The 24,575-nt window shown below is 45.0% G+C and overlaps 2 protein-coding genes and 1 pseudogene across 6 annotated transcripts in view; 2 read left to right on the plus strand and 1 right to left on the minus strand.

Annotated features, from left to right (window-relative positions):
- The window catches only part of UBA2 (ubiquitin like modifier activating enzyme 2), a 41,919-nt gene extending 31,949 nt beyond the window's left edge, over positions 1-9,970 (plus strand). For all 3 annotated transcript variants that reach the window (XM_054589004.1, XM_054589005.1, XM_054589007.1), the window contains 3 exons: positions 2,931-3,036; positions 5,116-5,252; positions 6,785-9,970. In XM_054589004.1, the coding sequence (XP_054444979.1) occupies positions 2,931-3,036; positions 5,116-5,252; positions 6,785-6,969 (428 nt within the window). In that variant the 3' untranslated portion in view covers positions 6,970-9,970. The remainder of the gene's footprint in view (positions 1-2,930; positions 3,037-5,115; positions 5,253-6,784) is intronic.
- A 3,432-nt stretch (positions 9,971-13,402) lies between these two features.
- LOC129083077 (60S ribosomal protein L30-like) lies at positions 13,403-14,237 on the minus strand (annotated as a pseudogene).
- A 2,125-nt stretch (positions 14,238-16,362) lies between these two features.
- Positions 16,363-24,575, plus strand: part of WTIP (WT1 interacting protein) — a 28,031-nt gene continuing 19,818 nt past the window's right edge. For 2 of the 3 annotated variants that reach the window (XM_054589009.1, XM_054589008.1), the window contains exons 1-2: positions 16,363-17,026; positions 22,193-22,294. In XM_054589009.1, coding sequence (XP_054444984.1) covers positions 16,363-17,026; positions 22,193-22,294 — 766 coding nt within the window. The remainder of the gene's footprint in view (positions 17,027-22,192; positions 22,295-24,575) is intronic. The other variant, XM_054589010.1, reaches the window with a different exon arrangement.

Genomic DNA, 24,575 nt, shown 5'->3' on the forward strand with positions numbered 1-24,575 from the left:
GTGGCTCTTCTCCCCCAAATACAGGTGCTGCTGAGGGTGAGATGGCATTTATTCAAATATGCATGGAGTCCTCTGTTATAGGCATAGTCATAGATATTCATAATTCAAGGATGAGTACAGTGGTAGTCTTTGGTTTAAATTAATTTATAGCCTGGAAGGAGAGGAGAGATTTATAGCTAGTAGATATAGTACAGTTTAAGAAATACTGTGGAAAGACAGTGTATGAATTGAAACCAGGGAAGGATAAGGGGAGGTCACAGGAAAAAGGACTCTTGAGCCAGTTCTTGAAGAAGTTTAAGGACCCTTAGGACAGAGAAGGGAGTGTCTGCATTTGGGCAGAATGAGTAGCTTCTACAAAAGCATGACTTATAAAACAATATTAAAGGCTTTGGGAATGGCCAGTTATTTTGTGTCACTGGAAGGTGGGGTGCTTTGTGGTGGCAGTGCTGACTCACTGGAGGTGCACTGGAGACTTCCTGTGGCTGCATGTGATTTGTATTTGTCTTCCTCCCCCAGTATCTTACTTCCACCTGGCTTAAGTGATGCAGTAAAGTGGTTACCTTCTAGTATCCGCAGAGGGTGAGTTAAGGATGTGAGAGTGGAGGTAGGAGCCCGCTAGGGCAGAAAAGAAATGAGGGGATTGAAGGATTTTTACTAAGGTAGAAGCAGATGACAAGCCTTGAGATTTGCAAGGTCAGAATTTAGAGCACAGGTGAAGAAGACTAGCATTGTTGGCCCTGTACAGGATTGTTTCCAGCACTCTGGCTTTACAGATGATGTTCATTAAACAGGATGGAATGTAACTGTTTTGAATATGCTGAGTCTGAGGAGTTTGTAGTGAGTGGGGAATGTGTGAAAGGCTTTGGGGATGGAAGTATGGGCAGGAACTGTTGTTTTCTAAAGATATTCCAGGTAGATTAAAACGTGAAAATAAGAATAGGTTTGTATAAAAAGTAGAAACTGTCAGTAGTTTCTGGATTTCAAAGTCTAAATAGGGAGATACTTTCTAAGCATTTTCCTTTTTAAGCAGTGAAAGAAATAACCTGAAAAAAGAAATTACATAAATTTAAACACAATAACTAGAATTAAAATACAGTTTACTCAGTATGTGTTAGGCACTGTAAATACTGGTCAGCAGGTTCTGTACACTCTTATGTCCCTCACAGAAAAAATACTCAATAAAGTGGACTGAATGTTGTGAGAAGAATGAATATAGGGAGCAAGAGGAGGACACAGCGTTTTATTTTCCTTTTTTGAAGGCATTATTATTATTATTACTGTTATTACTATTACTATTACTATTTTTGCTCCGGCTGGTATGTCTCGGTTGGTTGAAGCATTGTCCCATACTCGGAAAGGTTGCGGGTTTGATTCCAAGTGAGGGCACATACCAAGGTTGCTGGTTTGATCCCTCATTCGGGCACGTATAGGAGGCAACCAGTTGCTCTTTTTCTCTCTTCCTGCTAGTGTCAGGTGTACAACATAGTGGTTAGACAGTTAAATAATTTACAAAGTGATCACCCCCGAAAGTTTAGTACCCACCTGGCACCATATGTAGTTATTACAATATTACTAGTTCCCTGTGCTGTAGCAGATGTGTCAAACCTGAAGCCTGCAGGCCGCATGGAGCCCCAGGATGGCTGTGAATGCAGATTAACACAAAATCGTAAATTTACTTAAAGCATTATGAGATTTTTTTATGATTACATGTCACAGTGTATTTAATGTGTGGCCCAGTGTTCTTCCAATGTGGCCCAGAGAGGGCACTGGCTCTTCCAGGGAGGCCCAGAGAGTCCAAAAGGTTGGACACCTCTGCTAGAGGAAGTAGTTTTGTAGATGAGATTCCAGTGCTTTTAAAGGTCAGGAGAATGAAGCATTTGAACATGCAGGAAAGGAAGCATAATTAAGGCAGAAGAAAGGTTCTAGAATTGGTGACACTAAAAGTTTGGTTGGAGGGATTATTCTTTATTACAATTTATGTAGCAAAATTTTATTGAGTGCTAAGCACATTTTTCATACTGGGGATATTCAGAGGAAGCAGAAACAACATGTAGAAGAAAGAATTAGGTTGGAATATTTGTTTTGGGGTGGCCCCCACTAGCTCTAAATTGAGACATATTGAAAATTATGTTGAAAAATGAACGTTTTATTTAAAGGTTTCTCATATTTCTGAATTGTAAAGTTTGCTAAAAATTTTTGTCATGGAAAACCTGTTTGCAACATAGAATATATTTTGGGCCATGGCTGAGTAGCTCAGCCAATTAGAGCATTGTCCCAGTATGTCTAGGTTGTGGGTTCAATGCCAGGTCAGGGCACATACAAGAAACAACCAACGAATGCATAAACAAGTGGAACAAATTGATGTTTGTTTCTCTTGCTCTCTCAAAATATATATATTTTTTGAACAACTCTGAAAGTTATTTTTGACTCCTCCGGATTTCAGATTAATTTGGTTTGAATAGGAGAAGATTCTTAGAATTTCTTAGTTTGGTGCCCTTGAAGTAGTTTTAGCAGTTGAGTGTTCAAGGATGAATTCCTAAGTACCTAATATTTTAATGGATTAGTTTGCTGGGGCTGCCATACCAAAATATCCAGATAGAGCGACTTAAATAACAGAAATTTATTTTTTCATACTTCTGGGGCTAGAGGTCTTAAAGTGTCTACAGGTTTTCTCCTGAGGTTTCTCTCCTTGGCTTCTCATGAGGATACCAGTTGGACTGGATCAGGGATTGCCCTAACAGCCTACTTTTAATCACTTTAAAAAGTATGGTCCAAATACAGTCACATTCTGAGATTGGGGTTAGGGCTTCAGCATATAAATTTCGAGGAATACAATTCAGCTTAGAGTAGGAGTTTCACCTTTTTAAAACTAACATGACTGCTCCATGGAGATATAACTAAAGTATTTAAATTTCTTTAAAATTTTTTAGCTAATAATCACAAGAAGTTGTCAGAATTTGGAATTAGAAATGGGAGCCGGCTTCAAGCAGACGACTTCCTTCAGGACTACACTTTATTGATTAACATCCTTCATAGGTAAGAATTAGTAGTGTTTTAAGTGTAAGAAATTCCTTGTGTATGTACACTTAAGATAAAGTGGATGGAGAAAAAATGTTTTCTTAACCCTTAAACCCTACAGTTCATTTGAAACTGTACAGTGTATTTGCTTAAGTTGGCCACTAAATTCCCTGAGGTTTGACTCACTACAAAAAAATTGGGGTATTCAGAAATAAAAGGGATAGGCAAAAGTTATTTAAGGGTAACTGTTAATGGTGGCTGATCAGAAAGAGGGTAGAAATTGAGACATTTAGAATAGTTATAATCAGAGGTGAGTTCATTTTAATGATTGAACTCAAATAAAAATTTCTATTTTTAAAGATTTATTAGAAGAAAGGAAAAAATACTTCATTTGTGAAGAGAAAGAGAATAATAAAAACTATTCTGTATCGATTCATGGGTCATAGACCTTTTTTTATTTGATTTTACGTTCTTTAAAAGAGGCATTCAAGCCCTGTCTAATGGCTCAGTGGATTGAGTGCCAGCCTGAGAACCAAAAGATTGCTGGTTTGATTCCCAGTCAGGGCACATGCCTGGGTTGCTGGCCAAGTCCCCAGCAGCGGGCGCACAAGAGGCAACTACATATTGATGTTTCCTCTGTTTCCCTTCCTTCCCCTCTCTAAAAATAAATAAAATCTTTTTTTAAAAGGCATTCAAATTGCTTCTATTATAGAATATTTGTGTGTGTGTGCGTGTGTGTGTATCACAGTTAAAATATAGATGGTCCTCCACTTTGGTCATTTTATCTGTTGAATAAGGTGCAGTTTTGTACATGGTCATCAATAATCCTGAACTGCATCCTGACTTAGAACTTTTGGGTACCATCTAACCAACAGCTGTGTTCAGTTGTTTGCCAGTGTCGCCGTCTCTGTACACACACATAGTTTGTGTGGTTTGGAGAACATTGTATTTTCTATATTTGGTTTATAAAAAGCATAAAATAACAAGAAAGACTGAATGTGGGCTGTTTGTAATAAGTGTCACAAAGTCAGGTATTTAAGCCCAAGACAATGCTAGGAATGATCTTTGACCTCAGACACCAGTTGGATGTCAGTGGTGTGCATGTGTTCAGCTGTGAAAGAAAAGATAATAGACAATGAAAGGACATGCACAATAAAATGGAAATATATCAGATGGTGTCTAAAAGAAGAGGCACAATTAGAGTTTTTTTAATCATATTTTTTAGCTTTCTGTAACAGAACACCCTTTATAACAAGTCTTTAGTTTGACTTTCATGCATTAAACTTTCATACACATTTTTGTAAACACATTACAAAAGCAGTGTACTGCCTATAAAGAAGGGGAAACCCAGAATCCACATTCCCTAATCCTAAAACACCAAACTACTTTTGTCAAGATCAGAGTAGAGAGTGTAAAATCTTTTCACACAGTGGTAGCTAAAGTAATAATGCCCAAGTTACATTGGGCCATAGAGTTTTGGACTCAATTTTCTGCTTTAGCAATAAAAGTTATATAACATTTTTTCCTTAAAACCCTTTCCCGGGGCCCTGGCCAAGTAGCTCCGTTGGTTAGAGTGTCATCTCAATATACCAAGGTTGTGGGTTCATTCCCTAGTCAGGTCACAGAAAGAAGCAACCAATGAATGCATGAGTAAGTGGAACAACAAATTGATGTTTCTGTTTCTCTGTCTTTTCTTTTTTTCTCTCTCCCTAATAACAATTAAAAACAAACCAAAAAAACCTTTCTCTGATTTGAGGGTATATTGGTGTTTACCATTGGAGTTAGAGTTTAGAATTATTACCAAAAAATCTCTTATGTATAGTCTTGTTTTTATTTTAGCTCTTCGAAAAAATCAGAATCCATGGTAGGGGAGGGGGGTTGTGTGTAGGGGGAAATGGAGACAACTGTACTTCAGCACGGAAAAATAAAAAGTAAAAAATATTATCATGCTGTTTAAAGAAAAAGAATCAGAATCCAAATTTGTCTGTGTACATTGCATACACTTGAAACTAAGGGAACAGTATCTCTCTGGTGCATCTTTGCTTTTGTAAGTATTTGTAGCACTGGTCCAGTTTAATCGTGTGTGTTCTCTTACAGTGAAGACCTAGGAAAGGATGTTGAATTTGAAGTTGTTGGTGATGCCCCAGAAAAAGTGGGGCCCAAACAAGCTGAAGATGCTGCGAAAAGCATAACCAATGGCAGTGACGACGGAGCTCAGCCTTCCACGTCCACAGGTGAGTTATGGCCCCAGCAAGCAGGTCATTAATTACCTAACAGGCAGGCCTATATAGCAACAAACTATGATTATTTTACAAACGCTGACCAACCATTAAGTAGAAATCCATAGGACTACTAGAGGTATGTATTGATTTGGCATTGATTGTTTTGACTGTATGGCCCATGATGCTATTTAAAACTGGGGGAAATTCTTATTGAAAATAGAAACACTTTTGTTATTTTTTTGTTAACGGATTTTTACAACTGGAAATATCCGTGAGTTTACTAGTGAATAAAGACCACTCATTCGTAGTAGTAGTAGTAGCAGTAGTAGTAGTTTTGGATTTTGTATCCCTGTTTTATTTAGGGGTGACAAATCAGTGAATCTGAGTATTTTGAATGTGCAGATGTTTGGTGAGTATAGAATTATAGCACTTCACTGTTTTCTCAGAACCAGTATGACTTTGGAGAAATGCATCAGAGGCTCTTTTTCTTTGGGTTTTCAGTGCTGGTGCTTGGTGCTTTATTGTGCTGGATTTGGGTGTTTACTATCTCCCCTCTCCAACCCTCTTCATCCTTTAAATCAGGAAACTAAAAGTTACCAATTTTTTAACTTGTTTCCATTTCTTTGACCCTGGGTCTTTGTTGTTCTTTGGAATACATTTCTTGCATCTGATGTTCTCTAGAGTTTTAAAGATAGACTTTGAAAATATCTAGAGAGTTTGGTCCACTTGTGGACCATGGGTTCATGACCTTTTTTCCCCCTCTGAAAATAGGTCCATCATCCGTTAAGGAAGGGACTGGTAGTTTTTTAAAACGCACTATTATGAAATGTGCGTTAATTGATCCACTGTGGGTAGGTTTTGGAGGCGGCAGCACTAAGATCAGCACTCTGCCTTTGATTGTTTTGGTTGGGGAGGGAGCACAAAACCAACTGTGGTATAAGGTTAAAAGCATGTACTATAGAGTCCCCACTGTGTGGGTTTGTATCCTGACCTCATCCTCTGCTTTTGCCAATGTGTGACCTTGGGCAAGTCAGCCTCTTTGTACCTCAGTTTCCTTTTCTGGAAAACGGATAATAATGTTATCTTCTTTATAGGGTTGTTGTGATGATTAAATGAGTTGTTATATGCAAAGTGCTCAGAACAGTTCCTGGCACATTGTAAGTGCTATATATATATATATATATATGTGTGTATATATATTTTTGTTGTTGTTTTGTTTATAATTTTTACTACCAGTATCAGGAATTATACCGTCCCATTTTCTGTTGGAGAAGTAGAAACAAGGAACTGGAATAATTTCTCTGAGTTATATAATGTTTGTTACAATTTTTTGTTTTGATTAGAAAAAAGTAGGTGCTTTTACAGAAAACATTAAAATAGTACAGGAATATGTAGTATACAAAGCGAAGGTTCCCTAAGGGTAGCTATTCTTAAGTCTGGTGTGTATCAGAAGAATTAGCTTTTCATTTCTATGAAATAGTGATGAGCCACTAATAACTCCTACACTTTTAACCATTTTTTCCTTTTTCTTTTTCTGAAATAAGCACAAGAGCAAGATGATGTGCTCATAGTTGATTCAGATGAAGAAGGCCCTTCAAATAATGCTGACGACATAAGTGAAGAAGAGAGAAGTCGCAAGAGGAAATTAGATGAGAAAGAGAATATCAGTACAAAGAGGTCACGCACAGAGCAAACGAAAGAGCTTGATGATGTTATAGCATTAGATTGAACAGCAACGCCTCTTAACGAAATCCCCTTACTGCATTAGGTCACCTGGGCAGAACCAGGTTGTTATGTCCTTTGTTCCAAAGGTAAAAAGTTGACACCAATGACTTGAAGATGATTCTGCTCCCTTTGAAAGCACTCATTTTGCTAGAACTGTTAGACACTTTGCGGTATGCTGTATGGAAAGTAGGAATATAGTGTTAAAACCCTTTGAACAAAGCGTTTGCGTAACCAGTCATGAGATAAAACAACAGAATGCATGTTGCCTTTTTAATGTAAATACCCTTAGGTATCATTTAATAGTTTAAAATATTGTGGTTTAGTAAAGTTGATACCTGGTTATAAATATTATGCCTTTATTTTTGGTTAGAAAAAGAATTATTTTTAGCCTAGATCTAACCATTTTCATACTCTTAACTGAAACAGATTGAAAAAGTATCAAGTGCTATGCATTGAAACTTGTTTTTAAATATTAACTGGCACTATGTATATTGATGTAAAACGATGTTACTTTACTCAAGTTTTCAGCTTGTACTGCCTGGTATGTCTGTGTAAGAACCCAATTTTTGTGTATTGTTACAGTTTCAGGTTATTTATATTTGATGTTTTGTAAAACTCAAATACTACTATGCTGTACTATGGACCAAATAAACGGCCTCTGCATACTTGTTACACATGCCTGCACAGTTAACGTGTCTGCTGCCTTGTTGGGTTTATCCATCGTGTTTACTGCAGGCATGCTAAATTTTTTCCTTTAAAAAATTAACTTGTAATGGATGTGAAAGTTAAAAGATCTCCACTGTTTTTGCCATAGATGCATACTTTCTAAAATAAAGCTTTTAATGGCGATGCTGCTTTCTAAATTTGAATTGTAAACAGTTGGCCTTTTGTTGAGAGCATTTCAGTGATCTTTGGCCAGCCCCACTAACTTTGAGGCTTGGATTTGAGATTGCAGAGGGTGAGCGTCTTCCCATGATTCTGCAGTCTTCTCTGAGTTGTTTCCCACTTCATCAGACTTCTTCTTGAGGGTACCAGTCATTTTGGGCCCAACCCCAGCCTACAGATGTGGCCAGACCAGCTCTGGATGGATCAGCACTTGCATCTCTGCTTGGACCCCAGAGGCCCGCTAGAGTGTCTCCTCACACAGATGTGCCTTGAGATTTCAGAGAACAGAAAACCATGAAGCTGTTTCCCCATTCTCTATCTTTGCCTTTGGATTTTTGGCCACAGTCAACCTAATTTCAAATTGATAATTTATTGTGTACTGTATCACTTTGTGTAATTTCTAATTGCCACCCAGCTTATTAACTCCTACTCCTTGTTTTGTATCATTTTAAATTCAGCATATAATGAAAACCCTCAGAAAATTATATTGAACAAGACAGCCCTCAGGAGCATCCTGCTTAAAGCCTCCAAGATGGACTGACTGCAGCTTTCTGACAGCAACTGCAAGCAGGCTGGATCCCCACCCACAACTCAGCCTGTGCGGTTCACTTTGCTTTCACATTTTTTAGGAACTTCATTTTCCTCCAGAAAAAAACTTCAAAGTCACAGAATTAAGTGACAGATAAAAGAAATATCCTGAAATAACACCTCTCAGAATAATTTTTAGTTAACTGGTTGGTCACTGAGAATCATTTTCTATTTTGAAATTTGAATTCTGAAAAACTCAGAAATTTGCATTTTGAAATCCTTAATTCCTTAAAACCTTGACCTGCCTTTTTAAACATAATTAACAACCATTTCTGGCATTCTGTATATGTCCTTCGTTATTTTCTTTTCCCATTTGAAAGTATATGGAAATAGGTGCCAGTTTGATCTATAGAGATATGTTTCTGTTTTGGCAGAGCAATGGTTTTCATTTTTTCAACAACTTTGTTACTATTTTTTTTTTCAGCAGTTTCTGTTCATTTTCTACCTGTTTTTAAATGAACTCAGTGTTTATCAGCAAGGCCGGTCTGACTCCAGGGATCTTAACAAGATTTACCACATCCAAGCTGTATCCACTCCCTTGGAGTGTGGAGACACTTTAGATCTGGCCATGCGTTTATGGTTTTCCTGTGTAAGTTGTCTTCTCAGTGGGAGAGCCGGGAGCAGGACTCATCAACAGTGTTTCCCTAGCAGCTCCAGCCTGAAATACAGCCTGAAAAACCATCTTCCAGTTTCATTGGATACAGTCTGAGGACTGAAGTTGACCCAAGAGAGTCAGTCCATGGTCTCAAAGATCAGTCTGCATTACTGAAGGCTCAAATGAAAGAATTCATGGTACCACAAGGCTAGAGCCTGAATCCTTAATGAAATAACTGATTAGGCAAAGGTCATCGATGGATGCCAAAATCTTGTAAAAGAATCTTCGCTCAGTGTTTCTAAGTGCTATACAGGTAATGTGAAAGGAAACAGTCTTGACAATGGACTGATGTCTAGCACAAGTAGTCAAGTGATCAAACTCAGCATCACTAATCGGACAACCTGATACATGCTTCCTGATGAAATAACAACAGCACCTAGGCAAAAGAAAAGTTAATCTGAGTCCAATCCAGTATCTAGACTTAAGTTCCAGCTGACAGAAAATAAAGGGATAATAAAGAGGAACAAGTAAAAATTAAGAGCAAATAATCAGACAAGTACAGGATGTGGGTCATTCTGGAACTGAAGTGCAGAATAAATGACTTAACAATTCTTGTGACATTTGGAAATTTGAAAATGGGATAAATTAGGTGATAATGGAATTATTTTCTTAGGTATGATAATCTTGTAGTTATGTAGGACAGTGTCCTGAATTTTGAATATTAGGGATGAAGCTTTGTAATACAACTTAAATGGCTTGGCAAAAAATGAAGGTAAAAGCGAATTAACGTTGACTATAGGTGGAGCCTATATTCATTGTTCATTGTACTATCGAACTTTGACAACTAAAAAGTGGAGATTATATCTATGGTCTGTATTTTTCTTTTGTGCCTATGTGACTTCAAAGTTTTGTACTGAGTATATTCTATGATTGAAATCAGGAAGGAATAAAGATTATTAAAAGAATAAGTTGGCATGAGAAAGTGTTACAGTGATTCCTGGGTCCAACATTGATAAATTCAGTTTTACTCATCTTTGTTGCTAGGTTGTGACTTAGGAAGAATTCTTTCATTTGAGCCTTCAGGAACCTAGGAAAAACCAGGTTGTTCCTAGTAGATTAATTAGAAGCTGCCAGAAAACATTTGGTTCATCATAAATGTTCCTGTTCCTGAAAATAGCCCATTGGTGACACACATCTGACGTGTACTTACTCTATTGCACATGGGCAAATTTAAGCCTTTACCACTATCCTTTTTGTAATATACAGGAAAAAAACCCTATTAAAAGTAAGTATAAAAAGGAAAATGTTGACAGTCATTGTGACTTGTAGAGGTAGTGAAGGCCTCCCATTTCTTTCCATTTTACAAGTAGTGTTCCTGAGGTCCGGAATTTCCATTTAAGCATTTTGCTGGAGGATATATTTAGGGAAGTGTTTTTATAGATACTTGCATACTGGGAATACATTATTAGCATTCTGCGCACAGGACCCCCCCCCCCCCCCTAATATCTGAAGTCCAGCCAAAAACTTATTTGAGAAATGTTTGACCTGCTCACTAAATCAGCTGAGTTGAACTAGAGGGCCATGTTGCTGCTCTGCAGTTTAGTTGTATTTTGAAGACCACTATCTCCCATTTTTGGAAGTTTGGCTATCTGATTCAACAGCTTTAAAATTTTTAAATCTTGCAACAATTGATAACGTTACTACATAGGGAAACGCTCTGAGCAAAAATTGTACTAGAATGTACAATGCACCAAAAAGGCCCTCAGGCATTTACTTAAGAAATCTTCAAATTGTTTTTCAGGAGATGAGTCAGTCTTAGAAAAATGTAGGCAGTGTGCGCACTGTGCCATCCACTCGTTGCATTGACATGTATTGCATCCCTACTCTGCATTGTGCTGCACTTGGAAAGTCTTGCCAACTTTGCCAGCCTAGGTGGAAACCTTTGAAAGCTGTAAGATACTATTAAGAGCTGGTGTGCAAAAGAAACCCAACTTTTAGCAGTAATGGTTGGAAGGGGATCTGGGCCCCAAATCCTCTATTTCGCCAAGCTTCCCAGTTAGATCCAGCAGCAGCTCAGCACCACTGAACCTCATGAACACCAACCTCAAGCTCAAAAATGGACCTAAACTAGCAATCTGGGCGCCCCCCTCCCCCAAATAGCTCCTATCCACGATAGTGCAGACTGGCTGGGCTCTGCCTTATACAAAGGTTGGGCATAAGCCCCCAGTCCTGAGCGCAGGGTAACCTCTCAGGACAAAAAAAGGGTCCTTCCAAGATGGTCACTTGCAGGCCCTGACCAGGTAGCTCAGTTGGTTAGAGCATTGTCCCAATACAGCAGGGTTGTGGGTTTGATCCCTGATCAGGGCATATGTAACAAGGAACCAACAAATGCATGGATGAGTGGAACAAAGGGGTTGATTTTAATTTTAAATTAATAAATAAAAAATGGTCACTTGTTTCCTGTAATTGTTGGGTCCTAACACTAATTCTTAGGCCTGTCAACAGCTTCAGCGATCAGTGCTTCGAAGTTGTGTCCTCGGAGAGTCCTAAGGGGATACCAGGGCCAGGGAAGTTGAGCTCAATCTGGTTGAAGGAGTGGGGCCTCAGAAGAGGGGAAGAGCAAACTTGCAGTGCATGGCCTCCCGGCGGTTAGGCAGAAGATGCACCTTGGGCCTGCGGCTGTTTGTACATGAGATGATCAGCCCCAAGGAACTGAGGCAGGAGAGGTACAAAGAGTGTGTTAGGTGAGAGATTCCTGCTGCTCTCCCAGGAAAAACTTTAATGGTAGACTGCTGCTGGCTTAGGGGAGAGAAAGAAGTGTGGATCCCAGCGAGTCCTCCCTGTGAAGCTGGAAGGCCATGCCCCTTCTCTAGTTAACCCAAGTTATCCAGCCACATTTGATTGACATCTGATTGTATCCCAAGACTAGGAAAACCTGGGAATTGTGTTCATAATTGGGGTCCAGACAATACAGACACTACAGACAGATAAAGGGGCTTGATGGAAGCTAGGTTACAAGGAGAGATTCAGCATCTCTTAAAAAAAATCACCATTAGTGCCCTGGCCAATGTGGCTCAGTTGGGCGTCATCCCGCAAAGCGAAGGGCCACTGGTTCAATTTCTGGTCAGGGCGCATGTCCAGGTTGTGGGTTCGGTTCCCAGTTGGGCGTATAGAAGAGGCAACGAGTTGTTTCTCACATCAATGTTTCTCTCCCTCTCCTCCCCTCTCTCTAAAAATAGATACATAATTTAAAAAAAAATCCCTATTAATGTGGGCAGAGTCTGGATAGGATAAATCTCTGGGGCCTTAGAAGGAAAAGATGGTGGGTTCAGGACTTGTTGTGAGACTACATTAAACATGTTCTGTTTCAGCCTCTGAGTGTATCCATTTGCCTACATACAGAATATTCTGGTTAATTTGAGAGGATGATAGATCTAGAGGCCCAGCAATTTTGTTGTGAAAAGTTTTTTTTCTCAAATGGTGGGACCCAGGCAGTGGTAGTTGGAGTCAGTTCTGACTAGCTTTTCCAAGCTGATTATACTCATTTATTCCCAACTCTGTTCAGTGGTACCATATTGGTAGTTGAAATTGACTATGGTAGTATTGGCAAATGCTATAAATAGGGCTCCTGATTTGTACAAATCTCCCCCAGAGCACTGGTTGTTAAACAGTTACCAGTGTATCACTGGATCCAAGAAGAAAAAAAGACAGAGGGACCCCTGGCTGGTGTGGCTCAGTAGATTGAGTGCTGGCCTGTTAACCAAAGTGTCACTGGTTCGGTTCCCAGTCTAGGGCACATGCCTGGGTTGCAGGCCAGGTCCCCTGTAGGGGGCGTGCAAGAGGCAACCACACAGTGATGTTTCCCTCTCTTCCCTGCTAAAACTAAATAAATAAATAAACAAATAATCTTAAAAAAGAAAAGACAGAGAGAAAGGTGAGCACAGAGAATATCCCTATACTGTGGAGGACAGAGAAGGCATCAGTGAAGGCTGGGCAGTGAGTGCTTGAACAGGGCTTCAGACCCCACAAGTCAGGCCCTGTTCTGTTCTTTCTCCTGTACTGTTCTGCTCAGAGCCAGCAGACTGCGATCAAACACTGAATATGCCTTTAAGTGAGGCTATTAAAGATGGGGTCTGGGACACAGGTAATATATAGATGAGACCATACAATTTTGAATGCTACTTTGTATCTATTTAGCATGACAACGGTATGATTTCCCACACCACTAAATATTTTTAACATATTTATAAATCATTGCTTAATGTACTGCCCACTTTGTGGAAGTACTGTGTTCTAATGTTGAACAATTAACATTTTATTTATTTAAATGAGTTCTGGCCAATTTTATTAAAGGCAAATTTTGCATAATTTACTCTTCATCAGTCTGTTCTATCATGCTTCTAATTACATCAGAATTACCTGGATCAAGGACAGCCAGGTGCATGTAACAGTGAAAAATTGTCAAGGTGGGAAATTGCAACCCACCCCACTATTCTTTTGACATTGTTTCTGTAAATGCTGATTCTAATATGTAGCTTATAGATGAACAGCATGTTTGAATAAGAATCCTAGGAAATAACTTCAAAAGATGCAGACCCCAATCTTCAGGCATCCCAGATCTGGGAGATTTGCTGACCTTCATCCGTGGAGCCAGGATGACGTGAGGCCACAATGACTAATCCAGGATGATGCACCTTGGACCATCACTTGCCTTACCAGAATGGACAGTGCTCATCTGCATGTAGGGAACTTTTCATTCCTCTCCCTCATTGTAAAACCCTCCAATGAGAGATGGAGATAGGCTTTGTGTCATGAGTCCACCACCTTCCAGATGGCTGGCATCTGCAAATAAACCACTTTCCTTTACATCAGCACCTGCCTCTCGAGCATTGGTTTTTGTAGTAGTGGGCAGCTGGGCCTGCATTTCAGTCGCAGGCACACTGCAGTATTTTCTACCCACTGTGCCCAAGTCAGTATCATTGCCACACTTGTGATGGACACCAGTTTTGGCCAACACAGGGTAGTGCTCTATTTCAGATTTCCTCAAGCCTGCGTAGATATTGTCAAGCATGAGCAGGACCGCTTTGCCTTGTCTGATCATCTTCACAGCCTGCTTGTACCCCAGCAGTACTCTCCACTTTCATAGCCAGTTGGAGCCTAGAGCTGATGGACTCCCATGCCTCCATCTTCCTTGCAGCCTCCATTTTCCTCTTTTAGGTGTGGGATGGCCCCCAACCAAGAACAGCCATCATGATGGTCCGAGTTAAAAAAGCAAACTATTGTGAGTTGTTTCTGTTTCTGATTGTGGGTTGTTGTTGTTAATTATTATTAGAGTGAGTAATGTGTTTTAGCTGAGCCTGGGCTCCAATATATTGTTTAAATCTTGGAAGCTTTAGGTGGGGCACATGGGGATGGAACAGTTACTTAAGAACTACATTTGAGGGTAAAGAGCTCCCTCTGATCTCCTTTTCAGAAGGCTGGAGATTCTAGAACTGTATTGATTACATAAACAATGCAATAAACACTTTTCGCTTACATTGTTATCTGCATTTTGCTTTACTTCCCTAGAATAGATTCTTGGAACACTACTGCTTGTAAGAGTTTTCATTTGTGAGACTGTTAATACCACCAAACTGCTCTTTCTGACAGGATATACCAGCTTACACTCCTACCAGTAAAATATAGGCAAGTTTCATCACACTCTTCTCAAAATTTCCGTTTTTAAATGGAAGATGATGTGGAATGTGATATCTCATTATTGATTTAATTTGTTTTTCCTTTCTCAGATCATTTTTCTTTAGATAGCTTCTCTGGATAATTACTCCCCAAAACACTTGTCCCCACCTGTGCCTGCCCGCTCATTGTGAGCATGGGGGCTTGGGGAGGGGGATGTTGGTATTCTGCAGGCTGAGAGGTACTGGGGAGGGGCTGCTGGGTCGGACACTGCCAACGGAGGGGAATGGGCCATAGCTGGCTCCTCAGCAATGTTGAGGCCCCACATCCTGGTCATTCTGGACCAGGACAACTCCCGGTCTAGGCTCCCTGCTCCCTGAGACACTTGTGGGTACCTTGCTGGAATTCTCTGGGAGGTGGCTGGAAAAGAGAACTCACCCACTCAAGGTTGTTTTCCTGCATCCACCAGGTCCTGATAGGTAATGGTTTGCTCTTCTTACAAGCTGTTTGAAATGTATGACGAGGGCTTCGTAGCTTGTGTTTTTGGGGACAAAGCCCTAGTCACCTCTCTCACCCCACACCATGTGGCTCCCAAGACCCCACCTCACCCCAGGACCTGTGGTAGCCCAAGTCCTTTCAGGAGCATCCCCTTGGCACCTAACCCAAGACCCTGAGGGCAGGTGCTGGAAAAAAAGGGAGTCCTCACGTCTCTTGGTGACTGCATGTGGTGGTCACAGTCGAGGATCACCAGTTTACTTGCTCAGTCTGTCTGCTTCGGCCTGGCTTGGCCTTAGGGTCTGCGCACAGGAACCATGTGCAAGAACCATTCCCTAATCAACCCCAGCTCCTAGCACTATGCGCCTTCCCAAGATAGGTGGGGCTCCTGAAACCAGCGAGCAACCCATGTGGGACATGGCCCAGGGACAGGTGGGATCGTGGGGTCACGCGAGGGCCTGGGGGCACATTTGCGCCAGATGTACAGTGTTCTCCAGGGTCCTGGATCGGGCGTAGCGCTTCAGCCGAAGGCTAAGAGCCTGAAAGCGTGGCGGCGCTGGGAAGTAAAATGGGGGAGGATGTGGGAAACGTTTGTCAACTGCTCCTATTTCTCGCGCCGGGACTGCGGGAGCTGCCTCTAGCTCAGCCCGCGGGGATCCTTTCACAGGCCCGACGCTCCAGGCGCACGACGGCAGCCACAGCTAGCTGCTGTTACCATCCCAGGGCCAGCTCTGGCAGCACTTGCGGCGCCCCGGCGCGGCGTTCCGCCCGGGCCTCCGCGCCCCTCCACTCTCCCGGCGCCGCCGCCGCCGCCGCCGCCGCCGCCACTCCTCCACATTCCAGAGGCCGCAGCGCCGTCTCCTTCCTCGCATTCCTGCTCCCACAAAGGAGTCCCTCCGCCCCCGAGCGGCCGCGGGAGGAGGGGGTGCGGCCCGGCGTCTCCGAGCGCACATTCCTCCGCCGCGCGCGCCAGTGAGCGCAGCGCAGCGGCCCCCGGACCGCGCCTGGCCGGCGGAGCGACCCCGGCCCGGCGCCGGCCCCGCCCCGCGCCCAGGGGTCCCGGGGCGGGCTCCGGGTTCGGGCGGACGATGCGGCGGCGCAGCCGGAGCGGCGGCGGGAAGCCGAGGCGGAGGTGACGCGCGAGGGCCGGCGGGCCGGGCCATGCAGCGTTCCCGGGCGGCCGCGGACGAAGCGGCTCTGCTCCTGGCCGGGCTGGCCCTGCGGGAGCTGCAGCCAGGCGGCGACTCTCCGGGCCGGGGTCGGCAGGGGCCGCGGCCCGGAGATGAGGCGGCACCGGCGCTGGGCCGCCGAGGGAAGGGCGGCGCCGGCGGCCCCGAGGCCGGGCTGGATGGACTGAGCCGGGGGGAACGCGGCCCGCGGCGCGCGGCGGCCCCCGAGCTGAGCGCGCAGCCGGCCAGCAGCCCGCGGGCCAGCCTGGCGGGTTCCGACGGCGGCGGCGGCGGCGGCAGCGCCCGCTCCAGCGGCATCAGCCTGGGATACGACCAGCGCCACGGCAGTCCACGCTCTGGTAGCTCGGACCCGCGCCCCGGCCCCGGGCCGCCGTCGGTGGGCAGCGCCCGCTCCAGCGTGTCCAGTCTCGGCTCCCGCGGCTCAGCCGGCGCTTACGCTGACCTGCTCCTGCCCGGCGTCGGCCCGGCGCCGACTCGCTCCCCCGAGCCTGGCGGGACGGCCGCCTTCCCTCTGCCTTCGCTCCCGCTGCCGTTGGTCCGAGAGGGCGGCCCGAGCGCGGCGGAGCGGCGGCTGGAGGCGTTGACGCGAGAGTTGGAGCGGGCGCTGGAAGCGCGAACGGCGCGGGACTACTTCGGTGAGCGGGTCGGGACGGCCTCGGGGTGGCGGCCGGCTCGGCCGAGGACAGGCTCGGGTGGCCCGGGGCTGGGCGTTGTCGAGGGGCCGGAACGAGGAGGGGGACCCGGCGGCGTGATTCGTAGGTGTGTGAGTGTGAATCGCCGGCCTCGCCTCTACGTCTTCTGGCCAGAGAAGGAGTTTTGGAAAAGTGAGTTGAAGCCCTTATCCTAACTGGGAGAAAAAGTCATGTTAATAGGCAGAGCAAGCCATTTCCGGATCATTTCTTAACCCTTGGCACTTCCCTCTGTTCATCCTACTCGATGATTTGTGACCAGGGTCGGTCTAAGTTGTGTAGGGCCCCGGCCCCCTCGGTGTTCCCCTCCCCCCCGCCCCAGCGGTATAGGCTGTGGAGACCGGGTGGTGGAGTGATTCAGGTACCAGCGGACTCCGCCTGACCTGAGGCTTTGGTGGTGGTAACTGTTGGAGGTAGAATGGTGAGGGAGGAAGAGTGCACCATGAGGGGGAGGGGACGGCATCAAGCCGGTCACTGGGCTTTCCTCTCTCCGCGCTGTGCTTTGTATAGGGGATGTTTCCAAAGGGAATCCTGCTTGATAGCATTTGCAAAACTCACCAGTTTCTGACAGTCTCCCTTTCCCAGTCTGAGCCTGGTCCTCACAGATCTCCATTCGTCCTTTGGACAACTTTTAAGATTCTTAGGACTTGAGGTTCTTAGAAGAGGTCTGGGAGGGGGTTTCCTTCCCTCCCTTACTGATAGCAGGAAAGCGGAGGAACCCAGCTTTGGCGGGGAGGGAGGGCTGGCTGGTGGTTATCCTGCCAGGGACTGAGGCTGTCCTGGGGTTTCATGCATTCATTCCGGCTGGCAGCTCAGAACGCCCGCCCTGAACCTGGATCATGAGGGAGGAGGAGGCTGTATGTGACAGCTCAGATGGGGGCATTTCAGGTAGAGGGAAGAATGTGGGCGAAAGGAGGCAAGGCAAATAAGGATGCGGATTGTCCCACTACATTCCCCAGAGTTGCAGCCCAGGAGGGGTCAGGTGGTCCAGGGACTGCGTGGGCCTGCTTTCTGAAGGGGAAACGCAGAAGGGTTTCAGGCTCATCTGGGAGGGAGAGGGTGAGAATTTCTGGTGTGGCTGCTATGGCACGGCCTGGGAGCAGGGCAATGAGTTAGGAAGCTGTAGGCTCTTGCACCTGGCTGGTGCAGAAGCAAGAGCTGTCTTCTGAAGAGAAAGACTTTCCATCGCTCTGCGCACAAGAGACAGTTTATTTTCCCGTCCCTACCTATTGCAGAACCTGGTGGGTGGGTGGGTGGGTGGGTGGGGTGTGTGTGTGTGTGTGTGTGTGTGTGTGTGTTGCCGGGGGGGGGGGTCCTGTGGGCCTCCACAGCTTCACATGAATCTTTGTGTGACATTTCGGTGGCCAGACCCAGGCAGGTAATGGGAGAAGTGAAGGGGCCCAGGGCACAAGACCGCAGTGGGGAGTGGGTCAGCTTTTCTCAAGGGAGCTGCTGCTCCGTTGCAGCCCACTGAAGCGTGTGCAAGGGGGCGGTGAGTGATGATAGATCTTTGTTTGCTTTCAAGAGAAGCCAGATTTAGGCAACATTTGTCTGATTTTAAAAGTATGGGCAAACAATAATAAAAAAAATTTCCATATAACCTACAGAAACAAAAGCTCTTCTGGGTCTTCAATAAATTTTAAGAGCATAAAAAATCCTGTGACAGAAGTTTGAGAAGCAATGCTGTGATGCAGCTCTTAACTGCATAAATGTATGTGCCTTGTGATAGATTAAAAAAATATATGGGCAACTATTTACTCAAACAGCTGATAATTTGCTGCTGATATTTGATGTTTTGGAACTATAAAAGTGGCAATTTCATACAATTCAACGTGAATAATACAACATTTTACACAAGGAAGTCTGCAGGTAGCCTGAGCCCAAGTGATTCTGATAAACCTCATCCTGAGGGGGTGCATCTTCCTCTCTGTGCCTTTCCTTCCTCTCCTTGGCCCTGGCGCCAGCTGACCTCCTGATCCCTCTGCCATTCAGTGATGTCTTGGGAACTTTCCCATCTCTCCTCACCAAGTTCCGCTGCCAGCAGCCTCAGACTCCCTGAACCTCTTTAAGTGTGGTGACCTCTGTCTTCTCAGCCACCCACTCCCAGAGCCACACCCTGGTTTTGCTGCCCTTCTGCAGCCTTCAGCTCTGACCATGGCCTCCGTCTCACTGGTACCTCTAATTTCCTTCATTGCCATCTGCCCTGCGGAACTCGACTCCGAGTCCGTGCAACAGCCTGTTGTTCTGCTGCGGGTCTGGGGCCAGAGTGATTGTCTTCTGGGCTTCTTGGCGCCACCCATCACCCTAAGCCTTGGTCAGCTCCCTCTGGTACTCCCTCAGCAACATTTCTTGGTCCTCCAGCCCTGCCTTTTCTACTTGGCTGAGAAAATTGAGGTCAGCAGCTGTTTTCCCCAGTGGCTTCCTGTTCTTTTCCCCACAGGCTCTGAAGTCCACGTCCCGATCTGAGGACAAGGGTCCTTCTGTCTCCAGCCCCACCTTCAGCTTCCCTCTTTGCGAGGCCCTTTTCCTTTAGTTATAAGTATGGACGAGAATCTTGCATTAAAAAAAAAACAACCCCAAAACCCAAAGCTACATAGCCACAAGGTCTGACTGGCCGTTTCATCTCATCTCCTCACCGGGGTGTCTGGTGGGCATCACCTTTGTTTATCCACCTCTGATCTCCCCTCACTGGGCTGACCCTGCTCTTGCACAGGACCCTGGGCACTCCCCCGCCCCAGCGGGTGTTTGCCAGGCCTTGTTGGTCTGGACCTCACGGCTGCGTCCCACAAGTGGAGTCACCTCTCCTTGAAACATTCCGCTCCCTGAATTTCTGAGGTACCTCATGCTTCTGGTTTTTCCTTCTTCAGTTATTTTTATTAAAGTGATGTAGACACGTTTTTAGGTAAACATCAAACAGAACCAGAAACCTAATGATGCAAGGTCATGGCCCGTCCCTCTGTCCGGCATCCCATAGGCAGTTTACCTCTTTCTATCTCTTTTAAAATTACATAGTCTAGTAACCTAGAGAAGTCCCTAGGTCAGGCTTTCAAAATAGACTAGAGGGAGGGTGTGAGAGTGGATCATTTTCATTTTAGAAAGATAAGTCTGGCTGCAGTTTTTGGGATGTGTTATTGGGGGCCAGGCTGGGACACCATGAGGAAACTGTTGAAATAACTATTGGGATGAGAATTGGTGATGGTCAGTCAGACAGCCTAGTGGGAGCGAAGGGAGAGAAAGAAGTCAAGAGGAGGGAACAGAGGAGCCGAGATTCAGAGTTGGAGGTGAGAGAGGTAGACCTGGCTGCTTCCTGAAACCTGGCTACCCAAAGGTGCCATTTCCTGAGCAGGAATCCAGAGGCAAGAGCAGTTCTGTGGGGACCCTGGACCTCGGTCCTGGACCCGGAGTGGTCTAGGGGCCCTCTCGGAGGTAGGGCAGTGACTGAGGTGAGAGGTCCTGGCTGGCAGAGCCCTCTGTAGGGGGGCAGTTGAGAGGGGCTGGGACAGCCCAGGGAGACCTGCAGACATGGTGTGTTTGGCTTCTGCCTTTTCAAAACATTTAAGTTAGTGATTAATTTCAGTATGGAAAGGTTTCACATATAAATTTAGGTATTTAACTTTTCTTGCAAAATCCGAATCTTTAGCCATGCTGGGTCTGCATTGTCCCCTGTAGCCGTTAGTGCCGCAGAGGCATGGCTTCGACTTCCGGCGGCCACGGCTGTCTTCTCCATTCACCGGGTCCCCACCCACCGCCTTCACATTCCTGCCTGGGTTTGAGAGCCAATGAACTGGTCCTCCTAAGCCCGGAGAACAGTCGCGGGGGACCCCAGACTGAGCAGGAGGATACCCACCAGATCGGCGCAGGTCATGTCCTGGAAATCAAAGAGGAGAGGTCCCCTTCTAGCAATGTCCGAATAGCACGTCACGGAGTCGCAGTTAGATGACTGAGTGGTCTTTCTTGGCTGAGGGAAGGAGGCAAGTGGGGTGGCTGATGGAGAGAGGGGCTTTTTAAGAGGGAAGAGGCTTGGCCGTGGTTAAATGTGAAGGAGAGAGAGGTCTGGCAGAAGGCAGGAGAGAAAGGGTGAGGGCAGCATGTCCTAGAGCAGCCAAATTTCAGGTCCAGCAGGCAGGCGGAGTGCACCTTCATGCCCTTGGGGCCTGGGACACCCTGGGTAGCTCTGAGAGGGGGACTTCTGATGTGTGACCTGGCCACCTATGGCCTGGGTATCCAGGAATGCTAGTCAGGGAGTCCCCTAGGGCTGGTGCCAAATTTTGCCCTGGCATTCCTGGTTACCCCTCTCCTACCGCCCCTCCCCTGCCTGCCAGGCACGCCACCCTTGCTGCCAGGGGCGGTCTCCGGTTCCACCTAGCTATCCCAGATGCCTGCTTAGCAGCTTCTCTTCTTTGTGTCTTAGACCTCTGCTTAGATATCACCTTACCACCAGAGCCTTTTCTGACTGCTCTACTTAAGAATCACACACTCAGACATGCTTTCAATCAGCCTTATTTTCTTCCATAGCACTTGCTTCCTTCTGAGATATTATGTGGTGTCCATCTCCCTCTGCTGGAATACAGGTCCCTTGAGGGTGGGGACTTGATTGGTGCATTGTAGACTCTCCGGCACCTAAGTGTGCAGGGCACATGGCAGGCTGTCGCTGTTGATGTGCTGACTGAACAAGAGAATAGATGAACCTTATGGTCTAGGTGAGGACGGTGTGGCTGGGGCAGGTCAGGGACTCTGTCCTGGCTGCGCCTTTGTGGTCTTTGTTCTTTCTGGGTCATAGACAGAAGAAAGGAGTTTTCCTTAGTCCAAGAGCAGGACATGGGGAAGGGGCTGAGAATGACTTTCTAGGTATAAATAGATCATAATGGTTTTGATCGTGAGAATGACTCAGTGCCAGGTGCTCTGCTAAATAACAGCAACAAACCCTACATAGTGGGTACCCTTATTTTCTCCATATCAGCCTTTAGTAACTGCGTGCTGGAGGCCCAGAGAAGTTTCTGGCCCAAGGTTAGGCAGGTGGACACAGCATTAGGACTAGGAGTTGGATGCATGCCTATCCAACCCCACAGTCGTGATGCTGACCACTGCTCTCTCCTACCCCCCCCCCCATAGGCATTTGCATCAAGTGTGGTCTTGGCATCTATGGAGCAAGGCAAGCGTGCCAGGCAATGGGGAGCCTGTATCACACCGATTGCTTCACGTGTGACTCCTGTGGTAGGTAACCTCTTTATGGCCCCTCTGGCACCATGAACTGCCTCGCACCTAAGTCCCAGGTAGTTGGGCTTCCAGATCTGACGCAGGCTGAAGTGTGGAAGAGGCTAAGTTGTGGCCCCTTTCTCTCTGGGCCTGGCCAGTTTGAGAAGCTCAAGGGCCTGGGAAGGTGTGCTGGGCCCTGGAGAGGGAGGTGTGGGGCCCAGGAGGAACCTTTTGCCGGCCATCAGGAAAGGCCGCCTCTTGGGCCCAGGCTTTGGAGCCTCCTTGCCACGCAGGGTACGGACGTCTCCCGGCTGCCTGGGTGCTGTGCCTTTCCCTGCTTGGCTATGGGGCCACTATTTCTTTTCCATGCAATTTCTTTTGTGTCTGAATTTTACACATGGTGTAAACTATAAATGTTGTAATTTAACTTGGAAAAAATTACAAAAAGAGAAAAGTAACTATACTCCAACCAGCATAATAACATCTACACTCTTGATTTTCCTTCTGTCCTTTCAGGCTTTCCTCCAAAGCGGACATCTTTCACTAAACATTATTTACACTAAACATTTTAATATTTTATTTTATTAAATATAATACAGACACAGTGTTAAGTCAAATTATTCTGAGAAACTGTTTTTGCAATAGCAGGAAAACACTTATCTTTCCTTTATTGTAGGAGTTCTTCACACATCTTAAAGTTCTTTGTTGGATATATGTGTTGTAAATTCTTTTTTTTTTTTTTTAAGATTTTATTTTTTTAGAGAGGGGACAGGAGGGACAAGGAAAGAGAGAGAAACACTGATGTGCGAGAGCTACATCGATGGGTTGCCTCTCGCAAGCCCCCAGCTGGGGACCTGGCCTGCAACCCAGGCATGTGCCCTGACTGGGAATTGAACTGGCGACCTTTCTGTTTGCAGGCCAGCACTCAATCCACTGAGCCACATCAACAAGGGCCATAAATTCTTTTCCTAACTGATTCTTGCTTCATTACTTTCTAAATAAAGTCTTCTGATGAAAAGAAATTTTTAATGAAGTCCAATTAACCTTTATTGATAGTTACTGCTTTTAATGTCCTCTCTGAGAAATCTTTGTAGTCTCATGTTGCAGACATAAATTTTTATTTTGTAAGCATATTAAATATGTGTACTGTGTATTCAGCATCTAATATTCCCAGTATCTGATGTCTTTTGAAGTCCTACCTCTATTGTTTATCGTTTACTCTTGGTCATGATACCTTGTTTTCCCACGTGTTTTGTAATACTTGATTGTGGCAGTATGCCTGAGGGAGTTCATCGAGGTCTCTGTTTAAGGTGCCTTTTCCCAGGGAATGTTTGAAAGCTTTCTGTTAAGGAAAGCTTTAAACTTGAATGGGGGAGAATGTATTTTTTTTTCTTTTATGAGTATTCTTATATAAGAATACTTATATATACTCATAAAAGTCTCATGGACTTTTATTCATGCAATGTATTGCAATAGAGTCATTATTCTTTTTTAAGCACAGGTTGTCTCAAACTTGGCCAGAGGAAGTCACTCCCAGTTGGATCCTATGCCCTTTGACATGTCCCCATCATTCTTTCAGTACTTCTTTACTCTGGCACAAGATTTTCTAGGTTTATCTTTGTTTTTAATTGAGTGCAATTTACATATAGTACAGCAAACAGATCTTAAGTACTTGTAAAAAGATTTGGCTAATTGTATATATTTTTATACAACCCTAACAGAGATAAAAAATTTTTTACCCAAGGACATTTTTCCATTGCTTTTAGAGAGAGAAGAAGGAGCGGAGGTGAGGGGAGGAGGGGAGGGGGAGGAAGGGGTAGACAGAGAGGGAGATGGGGGGGGGAGAGAGAGAGAGAGAGAGAAACATTGATCGGTTGCCTCCTCTACATACCCCCTGTTGGGGATTGAACCTGCAACCTAGGTATGTGCCCTGACTGGAAATTGAACCCATAACCTTTCAGTGTACAGGATGACCCTCCAACTAACCAAGCCACACCAGCCAGGGATTGAAAATTTTAAACACCCTGGAAACTTCTATCCTGCCCTTTGTAGTTCCCCTATATACTCCCCAGTCATATCCACCTAACCAATGTCATTTCCACCACTGTAGATTAGTTTTGTCAGTCCTAGAGCTTTATGTAAATGCAACCATGTAGTAATACGTACTATTTTGTGGTTGATTCTTTTTTTTTTTTTTGCTAAGCATATCTGTTTTGATTATTTTTGGTTCATGTTGTTGCGTGGACTAAAGGAGTTGTAGCTCACTTTTTCTTGCTGAGTAGGAGTCTATTGTATGAAT

The sequence above is a fragment of the Pteronotus mesoamericanus genome, unplaced genomic scaffold, assembly GCF_021234165.1.
Source record: "Pteronotus mesoamericanus isolate MK-2021 breed Mesoamerican mustached bat unplaced genomic scaffold, CSHL_Meso_final scaffold_165, whole genome shotgun sequence".
Lineage (NCBI taxonomy): Eukaryota > Metazoa > Chordata > Mammalia > Chiroptera > Mormoopidae > Pteronotus > Pteronotus mesoamericanus.